Consider the following 22,808-nt stretch of genomic DNA (forward strand, 5'->3'; position numbering starts at 1 on the left):
TTTCTTCGGGGGGGGGGGGGGGGCGGACACTGTTAAAAGTATATATTTTCTATATAAAATATATAAATTTCATTTCGTTCGGGGTGGGGGGGGGGGGGGGGATGCCTGGAAGAAACTCTGCCAAGAAGATTAAGCAATTTGAGAATTTAGAAACAGATAAGTGAAAAATCATAAAACAAATTATATGAGTAGGCATTTATACATATAAGCAAAGTGCACACGTTTTATTTCAATTGTGGCATCAAGTGATTGATATACTATTAAAATAGTACAACAAATTAGTCAAACATATTGCTCACAGAGAACACTAATCCCATAAGCACTTAACCTTATTTCTAAAGAAGTAAAAAAAGCAAACAAGGATGGAATGGACGCATTTTGCTTAAACCAACTAGCAACTTCAGCAGAGAGGCTTTAGGTTGGAAACCCCATGGAAATATGAAAGAAGTTAGGTCGAAACAAACTTTTAAAAGATCAGAAGATGACAGAATGTCAATTACCTGATACCGAGTACGACCGAGAGGTGTGTTTCCTCCACATGCTCCAGTAGAGTCGGTCCACAGAGACATGGATAATGATGATTTTTGTTGTTGTAAAAGAAGGGAATTTTTTAACATACAAATTGTTGCATACACAGTTTAAGTTAACTATATAATGATAAAATTATGAAAATGTATTTTAAATTCATGTTACAGCTACTCCAATCTTATAAGTAGATACACACAAACACGTGTTTTACTTCAATGATTAAGTAAGAGTTTGTTCCAGTCTTCACCAGTGGCATCCTCTTCTCTGGATACATTTTCGGGCTCTACAGTACACCCTTCAAAATTCAGTGCACAGTCCAGGACCAGCAAACTTTTGGGGAGGATGCAAGGAATAAAATTAGAGCTTTGACCTGCTTGTCCCAGTACATGTATTTTTGTAAACAATGCACATGAAGTTGGCCAGATTTTGTCAATTGGTTTAACCAAAAGATCTTCTCCATAAATAAAGAGCTCATCGTAGTAAGTGACTGCCCCATGAAGCTTGTATTCAAAATCCCAGAGTTTAGTGATGAATGTAAAGTCAATCATGTCATGGTTTGATGAATCTGTTTTCCACAAGTCTCCATTACTCTTTAGAATGAAGAAATTATTTTCATCAGAGAAACAGATCATGTTTTTTGCTGAACCTTCCAAATTATTCAGCCTGATCCAGGTTTTGTTTACAATGTCATAGCAGTGTACAGCTGTTTCATCTACAGTTGATTTTGTTAGTGTGTAAAAAACAAGGATTTTGTTGTCGTATGAAGAGGCATAATCAATCAATTCTGAAGTAGGGTATTTGGTTTCATAAGTTAAACAATCTCCTGGTAATTGCGAATTCATTCTATATATTTTTTTATCTGTGCAACAAAACAGATATATGTATTGCTCTACAGTAACAATCAATGTTTTTTTAAATGCATCAACGGATGTTGATAACTGTGGCATTAAATTTGATAGTTGCGGAGATGAAACTAATGGTTTGGAAAAACTTGTGGATCCAGCTCCAAAATTAAATGTAGGTGCTTGTCTTGATAGAGCAGGTTCTATACTGACTACTGAAGGTCCCTTTTGTTTTTTCTGTGCTGAGCCTATGTTTAGCCATGTTTTGTTCTTGAGAACATACAAGTTAAAAACATTTTGCCCAACCATGTAAAGTTTATTTTTATAAGAAGTAATTTGAACTGGATGTTGAAGTTCTGTATTTTGTGGGAGTTTAAAGCGCTGTTTGTCCCGAAAAGATATTCCTATGACCTCATTATTTTGATTGACACGAACACCAAGATTTATCCACGGGCTACACCTTCTGTGATTGGCGCCATTAGGCCACTGACCATGATCTCCGCCAAGAGAATGATAAAGGGATGCGTTGAAAACTATTTCAGTTGCTATATCATTACCTTTAATTGCCTTATTTTTACTAATCCATCTTAAAGAACTTGAACTGACTAGATTTATTCTAGCTACCTTAAGTAATGGTATTAGCATTTTTATTCTAGTACACTTTTCTTCTTTGCATTCACCGAAATCTAAAGATGTATCCTCCTGTTCTTCTTCCTTAACATTTGCAATATGATTTTTAGTTTCGTATTGAGGAAAGTCATTGCTATTTTCTTGAAAGCTATTGTTTTTAAAATCACTTTGAATAGCTTTATCTTCAGACATTTTGGTCTTTAAAATGGTGTCTTTTACCACTGAAGGTTTTGTAAATTTTGTTATAATCTCATTTTCAACTCCGGCCATCACTGCATCACCTAGATTTTCAACACATGCATCAGGGTCAAAGTTGATCCAGTTTAAAATGTAAGTCAGGACTGAGTCTTCATTCTCTGCTACAAGATCTGGACTTTCTACAAGTTTCATAATCTCTTCATTGGTCAGTCTTAAAAGTGTTTCGCTATTTTTGCAATTGTCAAAGTTCTTTATTATAAAATTCACACAGTTTTCTAAAACATCTAGGGAATCTAATAATTTTGCTGTAGTATATGTTTCCGCATAAGTATTTAAAGATAAGTGCCTTAAAACAAAAGATTCGCATGCATCGATTAAAAACTTGATTTGCAACTGATTAGTAGCCTGCCATATTTTGTAGATGTTAATTTCATCAATAATATTTTGAGATGTATAAATAGCTCTAAGAATTAGTTCAAAAATGTCACTTCCAATCTCTTTTATTTCCACACAATTGTTTTCAGTTTCTTGCATTCCTGACCTGAACAAACCAAGAAAAAACTGTGAGCATGCACCGAGAATAAACCTGTGGCATTTGAATTTTTTTAAACCAACTTGCACAACAAAATCAAAGTATGTTTCATCATTATCCTGCCATAATGAGGAGATACATCTCATCATGTCGTCCGCAAAGACCATATTTTTCTCCATTATTAAATAGAAGTTCTGTGGACAAATTGGATTGATTGATTATTCTAACAATCGTCGAACTTTTGAGTTCAGGAAAATATGTGTCGTTAGGTTAAAGGCTGGGTAAAATATGACCTATGAAAAGTATAAAGAAAAAATAATCTTGTGGTATTATTTAACCCTATGTCAACGTTTTACTGCTCATAAGGTATACCGTTTAATTAGTTCCCAGGATAAATCACCTTATTCATAGTCGTTACAACACTTACAGATAAGAAGGATGTAGAGTATTGAGTATAGTAATTATAACTACAAACAATACATAACTCCAAACATAACCCTAAATTTGATGATTGAAGTTTGATTATGTCATACTTAAAATAATTAGTGAATATGGCGAATCCCAAGAAGCAGTGCTTCACACAGATGGTATCAATGTAAAGTTATGTAAATATACTAGGCCTACTTAGCCAACAAAACGATCTAGATCTAACTATATTTTTAATGATTGAAGTTTTAGGATTTTACATGCATTAACTCAATGAAAAAAATACTAGTTTAATACTGAGCAAGTCGACTATTTGATAACCATAAAAAGTTAACGAAATGTACATAGACTTACCTTAGCTTGAGGGGTTTTACGAATGAAAACTAAAACTTACTTAACACTGCTGCTATAGCCTATACATACGAATTGCCAGGAATCCATTTTCCAGGAAGAACTCTATAAATAGGTTACTTGTAAAATCCTGGTAGATGTAAGAGATCCTCTTTGACATTTAGTTTATCTTGGCCATAGTACGGGGGATTATTTATGTTTGTATCCAGTAGACAGAAGACGTCGCGAGGGGGTTGTGGGGGTGCGGACTGCACCGGGTGATACCATTTAGGGGGGGGGGGGGTGACACCAAGACTAAAAATTGCAAAATATATAGAAGAAAAATGATTTTTGACTGTACAGTGAATAATTAGAGTTTAAAATTAAAAGTCTTATAACTACAAATTGACCATCTAGACCAGGGGTCTCCAAACTACGGCCCGCGGGCTGGATGCGGCCCGCGATGTCCTCTCATCCGGCCCGCGGAGATCTTTTTGTCCACGGAAAAACCGTTAGTTGGTGATGGCTGAGGAACTTTGCCCATAAAAATCAAAGACAAGCTTTGAAGAAACTGGCCACCGAACTGAAATTTGATATTTAATGCGGCCCTCGGACTGAAAAGTTTGGAGACCCCTGATCTAGGCTCTAGACAATACATACACACACACATAAGCACCCCCATATATATATATATATATATATATATATATATATATATATATATATATATATATATATATATATATATATATATATATATATATATGTATATATACATATACTTTTCTCCCCTTAGGTGTGGGTAGGGTGGGGGGGGGGGGGTGAAACCATGAAGTGCCGCACTATATATTTTCTTAATATGTGTGCATTTTAACAAAGTAAAGCCTAATATCATGAATTTTTTAATACTTGTTTTATTATCAACTAGATCTATTTAGAATTGCATTTTTATAGTCTGTAAAAATTGGAAAAAAAATGCTTGATTAGAAATTAAAGAAAATTGAAACAGGGTTAGTCCATAACCACGTCCAAAGATGAACAAGTATCACGCATGAAAAGGGCAGTAAACCTATAAAATCAATACATAAATCAATTGTTGCTTAGACTCTTGTTTGTGTTACCGATGTACGAATGAAAACAACGAGTTTCTCTGTATCGCATACATTAGGAAGGGAATCCCCGGTTGTGCTTAAGATAATTTAATTGATTAAATAAAGGTAATCCTCACAACGCATACTTACAATGTGGTAGAATGAAGTTTAGTAAGCAATAACAAAATGAAAAACCTTTGAATTATTCTATTTAAAATAAACTTTGAAAAAAAATAAAAATAACAACAACACCTCGATACGGCAAGCAGTTTCAGTTTCGATTAGAGACTATTTTCAGTTAAAAAATGATTTCACTTTCAAGCACAGTGCTATCTCGAAAAAGCCGTAATTATTTTATTCTTGAAGTCTTCAAGGTAAGTCCATGAACAAATATGTTTGTGAAGTGACTATGCCGATTCAATAATAAGAATTATTTACACAAATCTTGGAAACCACTGATGTAATATTTTAACGTAGTTTTCATTTTAGCAACATTGAAATAGAGGAATAGTTAGTGGTGCAAGATGAAATTACAGGTCTAAATCAACATAAAAGAAATATTTTAAAGGCTAACACAATGATCCAGTAAATTTAGAAACTAATAATCCACATTACTTAGGCCTATATAAAAATACAGAATTCTTGAAGATACACACTAAAACCGATATATACATATATATATACATTTATATACATATGTAATATACATATATATATAATACATATATTCATATATATATACATATATATAAATGTATATATATACATATATATACATATATATATATATATGTTTATATATTTATATTTATATATATATATAATATAAATATATACATATATACCTATATACATATATATATATACATATATATATATATATATATATATATACTTATACATACATTTACACATATATATATATACATATATATATATATATATATATATATATATATATATATATATATATATATATATATATACTTATATATATATATATATATATATATATATATATATATATATCATATATATATATATATAGGCTTACTTATTGATAGATACACACACATATATATATATATATATATATATATATATATATATATATATATATATATATATATATATATATGTATATATATATATATGTATATATATTTATATATATATATATATATATATATATATATATATATATATATATATATATATATATATATATATATAGCCGTCCCGACCAGGCCCTGCACTGGCCTCTGTGAAAACGACCTCTGTAAACGACTTTGATTTATGCGATTATTACGCATTATATACTCGCCAATGCCCGGCTTTATGAAATACATTACTTTTGAATTAACTCTAACCACAGCCAACCACACCAAAACACAAACATAGACTAAAATAAAAACTTTCTTAGAAATTCATGTATCATAAAAATGATGAAATACATTACTTTTGAATTAACCCTAACCACAGCCAACCACACCAAAACACAAACACAGACCAAACAGAAACGCAAACACAAACACCTAGTTGACTAAAGAACGTCGTAAACTTCAGGCAGAACTTCATACAAAAAGTCTTAAAGAACGTCATACAGAATTTCATACACAATTTAATAAAAACTTTCTTAGAAATTCATATAGCATTAAAATGATGTAAACGAAAAAAAAGTTACATAATCTAATATATAAAGCTCAGTTCTGTAACGTGTGGCAAAAAAGTTTGTCGTTGACACTTCTATGGATTTAAATGTTAGATTTTTTATCGTGCTCACAGTCTAAATGTACGAGTCAAAAAATTACCATTGAAAGTCTTTAAAAACAATTTTCATTCTATTTACTTAGAAGAATAATTTTCAATTATGAGCACGACATACAATTTTTAAAAAGTGTATCGACGTTTATAAAATTTCTAAAATTGTGTCGGAAATGTATTGACTGCACAGTTACTTCCCTTTAATTAAAAAAATTCTTAAGAAGAAAGAATTTACATTTTATTACTTTGTTTTTGGTGTTAAGAAAAAAAAAATAATTACATAATTAGCGGGGATTGATTAAGTGCAATGTCGTTAGGTATTTTTAACACTGCCTTTTATTTATTCTATACACTGAACATACTGTTCAATAATTTTTATTTTTTTTTAAAATCAATAACATTTAATAAGCCAGGTCCTACAAATACTATATGTTTATTTCTTTCCATTTACGGATAAGCTTGGAGTATTATCATTTTTGTTCACTAAATTGAAACAGGCGCGTCCGCCGGCGCCCTTGCACGTTTCGATTTGGCACCCTGGGCTATCACGTGCTGCATAATTTTGTTTTTAACAGTGCGATAGACTTTGGGTAAGAAAGGTTACTATAGTCTTTAAGTGAATCAATTCCTCCGGCACCCCGACAGGGTGCTATTTGGCGCCCCGGGCCTTCCGGTGTACGCTATGGTATCTACGTTCGCGTGAGTTCAAAAGACTATGAATAAGTTATGTACTATAGTCGTTTACTAAGTTGAATCAGGCGGTGACGTCATGGTGCGTCCTCTGGCGCCCAGACAGGGTGCTTTTTGGGGTCCCGGGCCTCCCGTGTTCGGTTTCGCGCCTACGTTCATTAAAGTGAGTGCAAAAGACTATGAATAAGTTGGGGTACTATAGTCGTTTATTAGGCTGAAACAGGCAATTCCGCCCCGGGCTAGACTCTGAGCACTGTGCGTTTATGTTCGCGTTAGTGTTTTCTTTGTGTTTAGGTTGGGTTTGCGTTAGTGGTTGCGTTTTGATTTGGTTCGTTTTTGTTCTTTCTTTTTTCGTTTTCGTTTGTGTTTTATCTTCTTTGCGTTTGTGTTTGTATTTGTGTTTGTGGTTGGTTTTGCGTTTGTATTTGGTTTGTTTTCGTTTGTTTTTTCGTTTGTGTTTTTTTCTTTGGGTTTGTGGTTGGTTTTGCATTTGGATTTGGTTTGTTTTCGTTTGCTTTTTCGTTTGTTTTTTTCTTTGTGTTCGTATTGGTGTTTGTGGTTGTGGTTGGGTTAGTTGTTAGGTTTTTGTTTTCGTTTGTATTTGTAATTGTGTTAGCGTTATGTTTGCGTTTTGTTGTTTTGGTTTTGGTTTGGGTGTGCAATGCCGGGTTTATGATGATTACTAAACACACAGGTAATCGTCTTTAACAGAAAGGTTTTTCACAGAAGCCAGAGCAGGGCCTGGCCGGGACGGCTAGTCTAATATATAAAGCTCAGTTCTGTAACGTGTGGCAAAAAAGTTTGTCGTTGACAGTTCTATGGATTTAAGTGTTAGATTTTTTATCGTGCTCATAGTCTAAACTTACGAGTCAAAAAATTACCATTGAAAGTCTTTAAAAACAATTTTCATTCTATTTACTTAGAAGAATAATTTTCAATTATGAACACGACATAAAATTTTTAAAAAAGTGTATCGACGTTTATAAAATTTCTAAAATTGTGTCGGAAATGTATTGACTGCACAGTTACTTCCCTTTAATAAAAAAAATTCTTAAGAAGAAAGAATTTACATTTTATTACTTTGTTTTTGGTGTTAAGAAAAAAAAATAATTACATAATTAGCGGGGATTGATTAAGTGCAATGTCGTTAGGTATTTTTAACACTGCCTTTTATTTATTCTATACACTGAACATACTGTTCAATATTTTTTTTTTGAATCAATAACATTTAATAAGCCAGGTCCTACACATCCTATATGTTTATTTCTTTCCATTTACGGATAAGCTTGGAGTATTATCATTTTTGTTCACTAAATTGAAACAGGCGCGTCCGCCGGCGCCCTTGCACGGTTCGATTTGGCACCCTGGGCTATCATGTGAGCGCTATGCTGCATAGTTTTGTTTTTAACAGTGCGATAGACTATGGGTAAGAAAGGTTACTATAGTCTTTAAGTGAATCAAATCCGGGCGTCCTCCGGCACCCCGACAGGGTGCTATTTGGCGCCCCGGGCCTTCCGGTGTACGCTATGGTATATACGTTCGCGTGAGTTCAAAAGACTATGAATAAGTTATGTACTATAGTCGTTTACTAAGTTCAATCAGGCGGTGACGTCATGGTGCGTCCTCTGGCGCCCAGATAGGGTGCTATTTGGGGTCCCGGGCCTCCCGTGTTCGGTTTCGCGCCTACGTTCATTAAAGTGAGTGCAAAAGACTATGAATAAGTTGGGGTACTATAGTCGTTTACTAAGCTGAAACAGGCGATTCCGCCCCGGGCTAGACTCTGAGCACTGTGCGTTTATGTTCGCGTTAGTGTTTTCTTTGTGTTTAGGTTGGGTTTGCGTTAGTGGTTGCGTTTTGATTTGGTTCGTTTTTGTTCTTTCTTTTTTCGTTTTCGTTTGTGTTTTATTTTCTTTGCGTTTGTGTTTGTATTTGTGGTTGGTTTTGCGTTTGTATTTGGTTTGTTTTCGTTTGTTTTTTCGTTTGTGTTTTTTTCTTTGGGTTTGTGGTTGGTTTTGCATTTGGATTTGGTTTGTTTTCGTTTGCTTTTTCGTTTGTTTTTTTCTTTGTGTTCGTATTGGTGTTTGTGGTTGTGGTTGGGTTAGTTGTTAGGTTTTTGTTTTTGTTTTCGTTTGTATTTGTAATTGTGTTAGCGTTATGTTTGCGTTTTGTTGTTTTGGTTTTGGTTTGGGTGTGCAATGCCGGGTTTATGATGATTACTAAACACACAGGTAATGGTCTTTAACAGAAAGGTTTTTCACAGAAGCCAGAGCAGGGCCTGGCCGGGACGGCTAGTTGTATATACAATACCACTTGTAAGGCTACATTAAATACACGGGTACCGAGGCTTATTAAACTAGCAGTCTCGTTATAAAATAATACAGTATAACGGGTTACGGCCAGTATAACAAAATATTTCCAACAAGTATTATAACTATAGTTAAACTACTTAACATATCTAGACCGCAACTTGCGGCTATAGTATACTATAAACACAATACCTACATTAGGTCTATACACGCTCACTCAGGCAGTAGACACAGTCACAATAACACAGTCCAAGAGGTTACATGGCACGAGAAACAGGTCGAAATACTGCTCACCAAAACGCACAAATCTTGAAAATGTACTACTAATATACAAACGCCCTGAAGGCTCGTAGGTAAAAAATCACTCCTATCAGCTCAAGTTGTCTCGAAAAAAAATTACCCCCTTACCTTTCTAAACCGATGTTACAATGTTATCTTCTGTCCAAAATTAGTCACACGTCACATTTCTCACTTAAGTTTTTCTCAATTGAGTTTTTCATAATTTTCTAAGAACCCGAAAAGAAAGTGAACGATTCTTTAAAGTGACTTCATTTGCTTACGATGGGTCGCCATGGGTTTCCACTAGTTACATCAAACACCTAGTTGGAGAAGACATGAACGAATAAAATACTTAAAAAAAAACTTTTTAAAAAACCACGTTTTTCTTGTGGACTAAAAAGTAGAAAATAACTATTTACATACATTTGATGACAAAAAACGTGGGTACGTTCACCATCAAATTTCCCGACCCATCTGCCCGACCCACGTTTTTTGTCATCAAATGTATGTAAATAGTTATTTTCTACTTTTTAGTCCACAAGAAAAACGTGGTTTTTTAAAAAGTTTTTTTTTAAGTATTTTATTTTCTCTTTTTTAGTCCGTTGCTACACATGAAAAACGTGGTTTTTAAAAAGTTTTTTATATAGTTTATTTTCTACTTTATCTAATCACTTGATTAAGTATGACTTGACTAAGTGTTTTTAAATACACGGACTAAAAAAATCTTGAGCGACCGATACGCTTTAAACAGAGAAAGGGTGTAATTTACGTTGCTGGCGTGGAGATCTACTCACGAATCACGTGATCAAATCTCCCATAAACAAACAAATAAACGCGAAGCTGAGTTAAGGAAAAACGTGTTTATGTGTATTTTAGCATGCCCAGCGTACCAACCGTGTCACCGTTAACAATGTGTTACCGTGTCCGTTCTCCTTTTTAGTCCGTTGCTACACATAAAAAACGTGGTTTTTTAAAAAGTTTTTTTTAAGTATTTTATTTTCTCCTTTTTAGTCCGTTGCTACACATGAAAAACGTGGTTTTTAAAAAAGTGTTTATAAATACACGGACTAAAAAAATCTTGAGCGACCAGGATTCGAACTTGGGTTGTCGCGGCCACAACGCGAAGTACTAACCACTATACGATCACGGCCAGCGAGCTCACATCGATTGGGGCCGAAGTAACTGTGTCAATAGGCCTCAAGTCTTGTCGGTATCTTTAGAAATCATGTCCTCAATTTTATGGTCCTTGGGGCGTAATTAAATTAAGCTAATTACGGTCACTAATTGCTAGTTTTTATGATTGCATCTGAAATTGTTAGGCGAAAGTAGCATGCATGCCAAATTTCAGGTCTCTAGAGCAATCAGAAGTGGGCTAATTTTCGATGTCAATTTTAACAACAAACATCCAAACAAACAAACAAACGCGAAGCTGAGTTAAGAAAAACGTGTTAAAATTCGGAACTGTTGTATAAAATAATTCCTTTTGAGCGATCGTAATTAATTTGGATCACAAAAAAACTTTCAGTTTAAAACTAAGCTCACCTACAGAGGTATATATATATATATATATATGAATGTATATATATATATATATATATATATATATATATATATATATATATATATATATATATATATATATATATATATATATATATATATATATATATATATATATGTAACGAGTCCCCGAGTCTATCCTGCCGACAACGCCAAATGTAACGAGTCTCTGGCTACCCTGCCGACAACGCCAAATGTGACCTTCCCGAGTCTAACCACTCATTCCACACAACATTGACCACAGCATAGATACTCGAAGATGCAGGTTCATTATTGATCCTTTTATTACATGAATCAAAGAATGCTTCACAATAATATAATGAATCAAGAGAGATGTTTCACAATAATAGTCTGAATCAACTGACCCCCAACAGTCCTCACTAGGCTTCATCTAACTGAATACACATGTCTATCGTCCTTCTTAACACAATACGGCTAACCCGTTCAATAACCAACTTGATACTGCTACACTGACTGACTGATCGAGAGCGAGCGAGCGAGAGAGAACCCAGCCGTCGCCCTCCTATATATCCCCTTCATAATCGTACTCATATTCGGTCCTATCATAATCGTAATCGTAATCGTTACATCAGAATGTTAATTACGCCGCTTCTGTTGTACAGTCCGATTTAATAAGCCATCTGCATCCTGTCACATCAAAGTTGACAGACCGTTCTTATCGTATCGCTTCCCGAGATACTACGCCTTGGCTTTCTGATCGTTATCAGCCACCACCTGTGTTATTGCATCAGTCGTGTCAAAGTTGACAGCGCTGTACCGCGTTCTTATGTCTGGTAACTTCCCCTCGTTACATCCACCCCTGCCTTTTTTTGTGTGTTATCAACCACAAACAACGCTTGGCAGGTGCAGTCCTTCAAAGTCAATCGCACCACCGTAAAAAAAATTTATTGTTCCACTCCCTGTCAATGTCGTCACACTCGTATAAGATTGACCGTTATCCCTATTTCACATATCAAATGTGTCTACATCATCTTCCTCAGACACAAAACAGTTCTAGAATTCACATCCACCTTTTTTCGTCTGGTGCCTTCACCAGTTCACTTTTATGACTTTTTGAACAGTCTGTTCTCATACCAGCGCGACCATGAAAGAATTGATGGTTGCTGACAAAAAATTTCGTATTCTTTCTGTTTCTCAAACTTCTCCGCGGACCACTTATCTGATGGTCTATTGTCTCTCTGCTTCTGGAGGGACCGGGATCCTCCTTGTTGCCGGTATCCTCCCCTTGTGTGTCGCTGATGTTCTGTTGATGGTGACATGGTTCCGGGATGGGTATGAGAATTTCCGTTATAGTTTCCGGTTCCCTAATTGTCTTGGGTTTCCTTGTGTGTAACTGCTCTTCTTGACTATGCCAATATTTCTTTAATTGAGCAATATTCGCCCACCGATCCGGTTTGGTGTGATCGATGGGTCTTATCTTAAAGGGGCCACCTGCTACTTTAGGCATCTCCACGACTTGCCATATCTCCTGTCCCCAGAGGTCGTGGATTTTGTTTCTGCCTAACGGGTGGCTACGCAGTAATACCCTGTCGTTCAGTTTGAGTGGCGGGTCCTTTGTCTGTACCGGCGGTTCCCTTCGCCGTGCTTCATGTTCTAGTCTTTCCTGTACTACCCTGTACATTTCTCTAATTCGTCTCATATGTTCATTCACATATTCCAGTGCAGTGTATGAGCCAGTCATACTCTCCTTTTTTCCTAGGAACAAGTCAAGGGGGAGTCGAGCCTCCCGTCCGAACAGCAACATGTGTGGCGAAAAGCCGGTTGTGGCATGGGGGGTGCAGTTGTATAGATATACCAACTCTGGGAGAAAATCAGGCCAACGTTTTTTCTGTTCAGGTTCTAGGGTACGCAGCAAATCATGCATGCTGCGGTTGAACCGCTCGCACTGTCCGTTTCCTTTCGGATTAAATGTGGTTGTTCTAGATTTGTTGATCCCGTAGTGGCTGCACAGTTGGTTAATTACTTCTGACTCGAAGGCCCTTCCTTGGTCAGAGTGTAATTGTCTTGGTATGCCATATTTGATGAACCAATGTTCTATTAAGACCTTTGCCACTGTTTTGGCAGTCTGATCTCGTGTGGGCACCGCCACAGTCCATTTGGTGAAAACATCAGTCATTACCAACACATGTTCCGTCCCATCCGATGATTGCTCCAACGACGTAAAGTCCATAGCCACAATCTCTAGTGGTTTTGTCGCTAATAGGTGTCCCGATGGCTGTCTCATTTTGACAACTGGCATTTTCGCATGCTGACACCTCACACAAGCCTCACAATGGCGTTTGACCTCCATTTCCATATTGGGCCAGTAACACCTCCGTCGTAATATTTTGTGCGTCCTGTCCTGACCCTGGTGTCCTGCCCTGTCATGTGCCAACCTTAGCACTTCTTCTCGTAACTGTCCAGGCACCACCACCTGGTGTATTGTCCCATCAATTTGGTCATGAATTCTCCGCATGAGAACACCATCCTTTATACTGAGACGGTCCCACTGACTCAGTATTTTCTTTGTTTCTCGACCAAATTGTTCTCTTTCCCTTCTTCCTGGGAATTTTTGTTCCTGGACGTGTTTCAACAGCGGCTGTAAGCCACTATCCGTTCTCTGGGCATCTCGTATCTCTTTGTGATTAAGGCAACTAAAATCACCAATGTCCATATGTCCGGGCTCTGTGGAAATGTGCTCCACCCCGGTCTGTCCGTTCTGCCTCACTTGCACCCCGTGAGGGATATCTGTTGACGCTCTGACCTCACATATTCCTGTCAGCGTTTCTTCCTCATCGCCCGGTCTCTCGTAAGGATTCCTTGATAAGGCGTCCGCATTGCCATTGGACCGCCCCGGGCGAAATTTTATCTCCAGGTCAAAGAATGCCAATTCTGCTGCCCATCGCTGTTCGATGGATCCCAATTTTGCTGTCTTTAGGTGACTCAAGGGGTTATTGTCAGTGTATACCACACATTTAGCACCTAATAGATAGTCCCTGAATTTTTCCGTCACAGCCCATTTTAATGTCAAAAGTTCTAGTTTCATGGCGCTGTAATTTGTCATGTTCTTCTCTGATTCCTTCAGAGCTCGACTGGCATAAGCAATAACCCTGAAGCCTTGCTTTTGTTGTTGTGATAGCACAGCTCCCAGACCTTTAGAGCTGGCGTCAATTTCTAGCCGAAATGGTTTGTCAAAGTCTGCGTATCCTAATATCGGCGCCTCTGTCAAAGCCTTTTTCAATAGCTTAAACGAGTTCAGGCATTCATCAGTCCATAATTCACCTATCAGTTGTGTTTTACCTTTCTTTTTCTCCTTACTGTGTTTCTTTGTCATTTTGTTTACCAAGTCATGCAATGGTGCGGCAATTTTTGCAAAACCAGGCACAAATTTTCTATAATAGGAAGCAAAGCCCAAGAATGATCTGACCTCTACCGTAGTTGTTGGCTGTTTCCATTCTTTAACAGCTGCAATTTTATCTGGGTCAGTGGCGATGCCATCCGACGAAATCACATAACCCAAAAAATGTACCGATTTCAGACCGAAGCAGCATTTGTCTGGGTTCAGCTTTACTCCTATCTCCCTAAGACGGAGAAACACTTGTTCTAATCTTTTTAGATGGTCCTCCCAAGTTTTTGAGTAAACTAGTATATCATCCAAGTACACCAACATTATTTGAAATAGAAAGTCACTCATAGCACTCTGCATTACTCGCTGGAATGTAGCAGGTGCATTAGTTAGACCAAACGGCATACGGGTCCACTCGTACAGTCCCAGTGGAGAAATAAATGCAGTTTTATGTTGATCGTTGGGGTGCATGGCCACTTGGTGGTAGCCACTAGCCAAATCCAAGGTAGAAAAAAATCTTGCTCCCCCCAACGCATCAAGACATTCATCAATACGAGGCAAGGGGAATGCATCCCTTCTTGTGATATTGTTCAATTTCCGGTAATCACAACACAGTCTTATCTCCCCTGACTTCTTTTTTACCACTACTATCGGTGCCGCATACGGGCTCGTGCTGGTTGTAATAATTCCCTTTTTTAGTAGATCGTTCAGGTGTGCCTTCACCGCAGAGTAGTGACTTGGTGGTAATCTTCGATAGGGTTGCGCCACCGGCTTGTCTTGTAGTAAGGGTATCTGGTGTTTTATTACTTCCGTGTAACCCAAATCACCCTCGTACGAGGCAAATATATCCCTGTACTTATTCAACAATTCATTTAGTTTTGGGTCCTCAGTTTCCGGGAATGTATATGATCGGCCATCCTCTTTCTTCACCTCGGCCGTCACATTGACCGACCTAATTGTTACTTCATTACTGCTGGTATTGCTCAGTTCGATGCACTGTGCCGACCTTTGTACCTCGACGTTCTGTGGTACTCCTACCAGAGTATTAGGCGGTATAAAAATTTCCTCATCCAAAACATTTGCCACTAATCCTTGAACTAGTCCATTTTCCGCTGATGTGTATGTCCGCAGTAACACGACGCCTGCCCTCAGTGCGGCGCCACATGGTTCTATCATCACATCACCATTCACGCTTCTATCACCAATTTGTAATGTGATTGCCTTGACCGTGTTTGCCGGGACTGATATCCTTCCTCTGGTCTTGGCAAACCTGGCCAACTTGGATCCCCGACCTGGTGTGGTCGATCCGACAATATTTGTAAGAAATTCTGGCAACTGGCCAAGAATATTCATGCCCAACAGGCAAGGTATATTTGACACATTTGTCTCTAGGTTGTGTTTCGTGACGAACACCCCAACCTGCTTCAACCTATGTCCCGCCACCACGACATCCGCCAGAAAATAACCACAGTATGGAATAGTTAGTCCATTAGCTGCCGTCAGGCGCATGCATGTGTCAGACCTCAACCTATGGTCTTTTCCTTTCATCCATTTGGTGTAAAAATTTTCCGTAATTGTCGTCACCTGGGAGCCTGTATCCACAATTGCCTTCACCGCGATGTCCCCAATCGTAATCACCATTTCGGGACAGACTCCCATCATTTTGCTTCTTGGGCCATAACCTCGCCCCTCTGTAGCCTGGCCCTGCCTTACAGAGGACGACCGTTTCCCTGGCAGTACCGTGCCATATGTCCGGGTTGTGAACAGGACAAGCAAATTGGTCGACCGTCGGCCGTCCACCGGAGCGATGGACCGGCGGGTCGCGGCCGTCCAACCTGTCTCTGTTTTGTCCCGTTCTTTTCCTGATTCTCAGCTGTTGACCTGCTTTCTAACCTCTCCAATCTTTGGTCAACCTTATCCAGGTGGGCCAACAGTTGAGCCATCATGGTTTCCACCGTGCCGGTCCCCGTGGGTGGGGATTGTTTCTGTTCCGGCACAGAGACTTTGTCCACCGAACAGTTCGATTGGTCCTCATCCTCGGACCTGCGGATCGCTGAGTTCCTGACCTGAAGGAAGGTCAACTGCGGGTCTTTGTGGACCTCCTCTTTCAACTCTCTCCTTAAGATCGGGGTTGCTAGCCCCTCGATGAACTGGTCCCTCAGTAGGCGTACATCAATGTCAGGTGTTTTGCCCTTTACCGAATCAAAGGCCCTGTTTATTCGGTGTGAATACTCCATCACACTCTCCGCCATTCTCTGCTTTAAGCCTACGAACCCCGATAGCAGTTGCGATCCCGACCGTCTCTCCCCAAAGGTCTCCATAATTAGATCCAGCACCTTATCTGGATCTGATTGGACGGTTTTATCGTGGCATTTGACCTCTGCCCTAACCATCTCTCCTATACTGCCCATCAGCAGTCTTAATCTTTCCTCTGGTGACATGTATCTCGAGGCCCAGGCCGCTTTGACCTCCTCACTGAACCTGTTGGTTAAAGTTGGATCACCGTCCCCGTAAAATTTGTTAATGTGGGACTCTCTGGGCAGGACCACAATATGGGTCTGCTTCTCGTCCAGAGTAGACATTTTATTCCTTTAGTAAAAAAAAAGAGTTCTTTCTTACCGTGTGTGTATGAAAAATTTTTCCTCGTTCCTCAATTTTCACTGTTCCTGAATGTCCGAATTCACACACACACTAAACACAGTTATGAACTAGGTTGACTATGGGTGCCTAAAGCGGCAAGTCTCGTTGAATTCATCCTGTCCGCAGCGCCAAATGTAACGAGTCCCCGAGTCTATCCTGCCGACAACGCCAAATGTAACGAGTCTCTGGCTACCCTGCCGACAACGCCAAATGTGACCTTCCCGAGTCTAACCACTCATTCCACACAACATTGACCACAGCATAGATACTCGAAGATGCAGGTTCATTATTGATCCTTTTATTACATGAATCAAAGAATGCTTCACAATAATATAATGAATCAAGAGAGATGTTTCACAATAATAGTCTGAATCAACTGACCCCCAACAGTCCTCACTAGGCTTCATCTAACTGAATACACATGTCTATCGTCCTTCTTAACACAATACGGCTAACCCGTTCAATAACCAACTTGATACTGCTACACTGACTGACTGATCGAGAGCGAGCGAGCGAGAGAGAACCCAGCCGTCGCCCTCCTATATATCCCCTTCATAATCGTACTCATATTCGGTCCTATCATAATCGTAATCGTAATCGTTACATCAGAATGTTAATTACGCCGCTTCTGTTGTACAGTCCGATTTAATAAGCCATCTGCATCCTGTCACATCAAAGTTGACAGACCGTTCTTATCGTATCGCTTCCCGAGATACTACGCCTTGGCTTTCTGATCGTTATCAGCCACCACCTGTGTTATTGCATCAGTCGTGTCAAAGTTGACAGCGCTGTACCGCGTTCTTATGTCTGGTAACTTCCCCTAGTTACACACATATATATATATATATATATATCTTAAGCCAAATAGCATATTTACTAATCTCAGAATCATAAGAAATAAATGTTTAAATAATCACACAACGGCGAGATTAAGTAGTATACTAGTGGACCAAATTTATCCATTGGATAAAGGTTACTATGTCATATTGTCGAGAGCCACAATTTAAAGCTTTTTTTTTATTCTGCATCCAATTAGTGTGACTGAAACAAGCAAATATTTAAGAAGAAAACATGGAGCTGAACAAAGAATTCTCCAAAGGTGTGATTGACGGCATCGAGACTCTGTGGCACGACAAAGACGAAGAGCTGCTGGACTTCACGGTGAAGGTCGGGGAGAGAGAGTTCCGGTGCCACAGGTTTGTTTTGGCGGCGTCATCCCAGTTTTTCCGTGGACTTTTTAGATCCGGGATGAGAGAAACGGAAACAAAAAGTGTTGAGCTGCAAGATATTTCCAGAGAAACTTTTGAGCTTGTTTTGAAAGTCGCGTACACATGTAAGGATGTGATCGATGATAGAAATGTCTTCGATCTGTGGCACGCGGCCAATCAGCTTCAGATCAAATATTTGATCGAAGAATGCGAAAAATTTGTCCTGAAGATTCTGTCATTGGATACGTTTGAGGAAATTTACAAAAACTCCAAAATGTTAGATTCTTTTGATGTTTTGAGAAAAACAATTTCTTTTATGATTGCAAATTTTAACTCTTGCAGGAAAAGTGAAACGGTTTTAAGGCTGACAAAAGATGAAATCGTTGAAGTGGTTAGAAGTCCGGATCTAGTTGTGAAAACTGAGGATTTTGTTCTTGAGTACATCTTGAATTGGGTCAAATTCGACCCAACAAAGAGCTGTTTAATAAAATCAAACGACGTGGTTCAACCGGCTAGAATAACCAGGAAGACAAAACCAGATGACGAGATAATTGTTGCCACTAGAGGTACAGAAGATAAAGCAATCCAGAGTGACGATGGCTTCACCAGAACCTCTACAGAGGATACTTCACTGGAATTTGACCTGGAACGTTTGAAGACTGACGCAGACCCAACTTTAGATTCAGCAGATAGAGAGAATTCGGAAAATTCTGACCACTATCTTGAAGAGCAGTCTCAATACCAATAGAGATCAAGGTTCATGATTACCTTGTTGAAATCAGCCAGGCTATGTTTGGTCAGTTCACATTTCCTGAAGAAAGTCTTTCTTGACCCATTGATCAGCACTAACAAGATAGCCAGAGAGATGGTCTACAACACTTCAATTTACCAGACGTTAAGTCACAGCTCAGGACAGTGGCCGAGTGGTGCTACACACAGGGCCTGCAGTAGTCTCATCAATGTAGGAGTCTACATAGAGAACAATAAAACAGTAAAAGCCGTTTCACTTAACAATCTTGAAAAATACAGTCTTCGGTACGCTGCAGCACCTTTAAAAAACGCTGAAGTAATTTTTTGTAACAACGTTCTTTATGCCGCGGGGCTTGATGGAGTTAACAGTAAAGTTGTCCAGCTAATGGCATTGATGAAAGATAAATGGATTCAAATGGTGACCTTAAACTCACCGCAATTATATGAAGAAGAACAAGAAACTAGTTTTGCGTTTGATGATCAAGAACATACCTTTTTCCTTGTTTCTGTAGATGCATCAATATATGTTTACAATACAGTAAATAAAAACATGAGAGTATATAATATCCTAACACAATCAGTTGATGATATACTTGATTTCCCATCAATAACAAATATTAATTTTGTATTTGCATATGAAAACAACCTTCTGATTTTTCACACGGAGACCAAAAGTGACGCAGATGAGACGGCGGTTCACAGTTTTGATACCGTGAACCAAACGTGGACTAGGTTAAATAATCTCGAAGGTTCTGGGTCGAAGATGACCTGCTTCAAGAAAGACGAGGACAGTTACCTACTAAAGAACAATGGAGACCTGTGGAAAATTGTCACCACTGAGTTAGGTTTCATTGACTTTGTCTTTTTGTCAAAGCTTTGGGATTTCACATACAACCTTTATGGGGCTGTTACTTACAATGACGAGCTGTTCATTTTTGGAGAAGATCCCAGTGTGAAACCAGCTGACAAAATGTGGCCAGAAAAAACGTCTTTGTTCAGTAAAATAAGTGTACAAGGCTCGCCAGGTCACTGTTCGAGATTTGTTCCAGCTGTTCTCTCAAACACGGCAATTTCGAAAGACGTTTTTGTGTTTGGAGCGCGACGCGTCAATTAGAACTAAATCACACGCACCATAGTCATCATATTACATGGCTGGCCTTTGATTTTTAAGTACAATTTTGTATTAGAATAAATGTAGTGTGTTAAATAGCTTTCGTAAAATCATGAAAATGTACACACAAAAAATTCTGATGATACTTACGCGTTTTAAAAACATAATATTCATAACTATTGAATGTAATTCTCTTTAGCGTTTAATTTAACGTTTTTACATTCTATACACGTTAATGGATTTCTAGATGTCGTATATTTTTAAATATTGTAACCATATAGTGCTAGTGTGTATTTGAATGAAAATTTCAGCGTGCTTTAAGGAAAAACAATAATTCGAAACTGGAAAATTAAATCTATTTCCGCCTGGAAAGCGAAAGAGAGGAAGACCACTGGGAACATGGAGGAGAGAGATGGAAGAAGAAGTGCAGGCTACTGGCAAGACCTGGCATGAACTAAAGTATGGAATGTCGGAGATTTGTTGTTGCCCTATACTCCGCAGGGAGTGATGAGGATTAAGTAAAGTAAAAACATCTATTTTTAAATATAAAAAACACAACAATTGCTGAACTGTAAACGACTTTTTGGACGGTTTTGGATACCTAATATTTGTATTTAATTATTTACATATTGAATACACAGGCAAAAGTTATATAATGGAATGCTTCTACGTTGCTACAGAAGAAATCCAATAACTGATGGGGCCGAAAATATTACGTTGTTGTCTGAAATCTTGTTGCCTTAGGCCGTGTACCCTAAATTAGAAAGGCTGTTGTAAAACGCCTTACTTCGCTGACTTATTCTTTAACCCGAACGCTGAAATGCAGGTTTTCAACTGAATGATCTGCTTTAGCCATACAGGTACATATAAGCTAAACTTTCGAAAGATACAATTTACTGCTACATTAGTACTAGATGCAACATTGATAAAACCTTGATACAACATTGATAAGTATTTTAAAATAAAAAAAAAATATTATAAAATGGATGTACAAATGTATCAAAATGTTCCAGAAACGTTTAAAGAGAAAATGATCTCTATGAGCTTCAATGTTTTACTACTTTTACAATAAAAATTACTTTTTTTTTGACGAAGCTGTGTTGTGTTTTTTAAAAATGTTTAATGGATTTCGAGCATCAATGTATCTCCCATTTCACATTTTTGTACTTATTATTAAAATACTTCTGAATCCGAGGTTTAATTTTATTTTGTTAGATAAATCTGAACATATACTTTTTGTATAGCATATGTTTAGCTTGAAACTTAAAACATCTTTCTAATATAATCAAATCATTAACTTTATCGTTTTGTTATGTAATCGGGCTATTGAAATGAAAGAAATGTTATTCACGTAATAAAAATCTAATATACAAAATCCTGAAATGTTTCTGTTTATAACCTATTTTCAACGAGAAGTAATTTTTAAAATAAAACTAATATAATAATTAAATTAAATTGCATTGAACATTTTTTTGAACGTTTCTGTGTTGAATTGCTGCTATCACTTACAAATTTTTTTTTAATGAGCTTGCAAAAACCTTTCAGAAGTTGATTCAGCTGATTATCGCGTGCAGAACTCAAGGATGCAGTCGTTCACATGACTATTTATGAACACATCCAGTCGAAATCGATTAATTGATTACAAAAGCTCACATCCAATTTAGTTGTCATTGTGGAAGATTGGCTTAAACTAAATTGTAAGGGACCGGTGGGTTTTTTCTAATACCCTAAGGCTGGTCTTGATGGGTTGTTTTCTGATACCCTAAGGCTAGGCTTGATGGGTTGTTTTCTGATACCCTAAGGCTAGGCTTGATGAGTTGTTTTCTGATACCCTAAGGCTTGGCTTAATGGGTTGTTTTCTGATACCCTAAGGCTAGGCTTAATGGGTTGTTTTCTGATACCCTAAGGCTAGTCTTGACTGTGTGGCTTTCTTTACATCAGTTCCCCAATCCTCTTTGTTAGTTTTTTTATTGCTTTACTTGTTGAGTGATTTCAACGTTGGATAAACCAACACAATTATTGACCAAACCTTATTTAAACCATCATAACGAGTCATAACCAATCATCTTTTGATATAAATAGATTCACAACCAAACAACTTTTGATATCAATCGATTCACAGCCAAACGTATTGTGATATAAGTCGAGTCATAACCAAACCTTATAATACAAAACGTCTTAATAGTCTAAAAACAATTCTGAACAGTTGATGTGTTTAGTTTTCTTCATTTGGTAAAATTAGACGAATGTGAATCTGATTTATTTAGAAAGATAATGCTAAAACATTTGAATATAAAACGTTTATTAATTCCAACGTGTTATAGCACATAAAATAATTACAAATTTCTTTATTTGTAAAGGTTAATACATGATTGAAATCCATATTTCTGTGCGTTTTTTTTTATATTTAACGAGACTGAAATTTAGTAACTGAATTTAAAAATTTTAAAAAAATCTTGAAGCCTTAAATTTAATTGATGTTGTTTTCGTTATGTGGTTTTCTTATCCCGCGCATTTGGCTGAGTTGGAGTACGCTTTTTGTGGGGATAAATGATATCAAAATAGTTAGGGACTCAT

At 37.5% G+C, this 22,808-nt stretch overlaps 2 protein-coding genes across 3 annotated transcripts; one reads left to right on the forward strand and one right to left on the reverse strand.

The window, feature by feature from the left end:
• Positions 1 to 126: 126 nt before the first annotated feature.
• LOC131952310 (uncharacterized) lies at positions 127 to 21,782 on the reverse strand. 2 transcript variants are annotated; one of them, XM_059314917.1, is made up of 4 exons: positions 21,741 to 21,782; positions 9,746 to 9,936; positions 3,511 to 3,637; positions 127 to 2,924 (listed from the first exon to the last, which is right to left on the reverse strand). In XM_059314917.1, the coding sequence occupies exon 4, from the start codon at positions 2,907 to 2,909 to the stop codon at positions 741 to 743; it is 2,169 nt and encodes a 722-aa protein (XP_059170900.1). In that variant the 5' UTR covers positions 2,910 to 2,924; positions 3,511 to 3,637; positions 9,746 to 9,936; positions 21,741 to 21,782; the 3' UTR covers positions 127 to 740. The 2 variants fall into 2 exon arrangements, with proteins under 2 accessions (XP_059170900.1, XP_059170901.1); XM_059314918.1 differs by lacking the exons at positions 9,746 to 9,936; positions 21,741 to 21,782 and having other exon boundaries at positions 3,511 to 3,679.
• On the forward strand, positions 18,234 to 19,118 carry LOC131952311 (kelch-like protein 40b). The gene has a single exon (XM_059314920.1). The coding sequence runs from the start codon at positions 18,234 to 18,236 to the stop codon at positions 19,116 to 19,118; it is 885 nt and encodes a 294-aa protein (XP_059170903.1).
• Positions 21,783 to 22,808: the final 1,026 nt, after the last annotated feature.

This window comes from Physella acuta, unplaced genomic scaffold (genome assembly GCF_028476545.2).
Source record: "Physella acuta isolate Inbredline_101_S28 unplaced genomic scaffold, ASM2847654v3 ptg000865l, whole genome shotgun sequence".
NCBI classification, from domain to species: Eukaryota; Metazoa; Mollusca; class Gastropoda; family Physidae; genus Physella; species Physella acuta.

What these genes read in the sequence shown, in the direction of transcription:
- LOC131952310 (XM_059314917.1), bottom strand. Translation starts at nt 2,909, where the DNA reads ATGGAGAAAAATATGGTCTTTGCGGACGACATGATGAGATGTATCTCC.
- LOC131952311 (XM_059314920.1), top strand. Translation starts at nt 18,234, where the DNA reads ATGGAGCTGAACAAAGAATTCTCCAAAGGTGTGATTGACGGCATCGAG.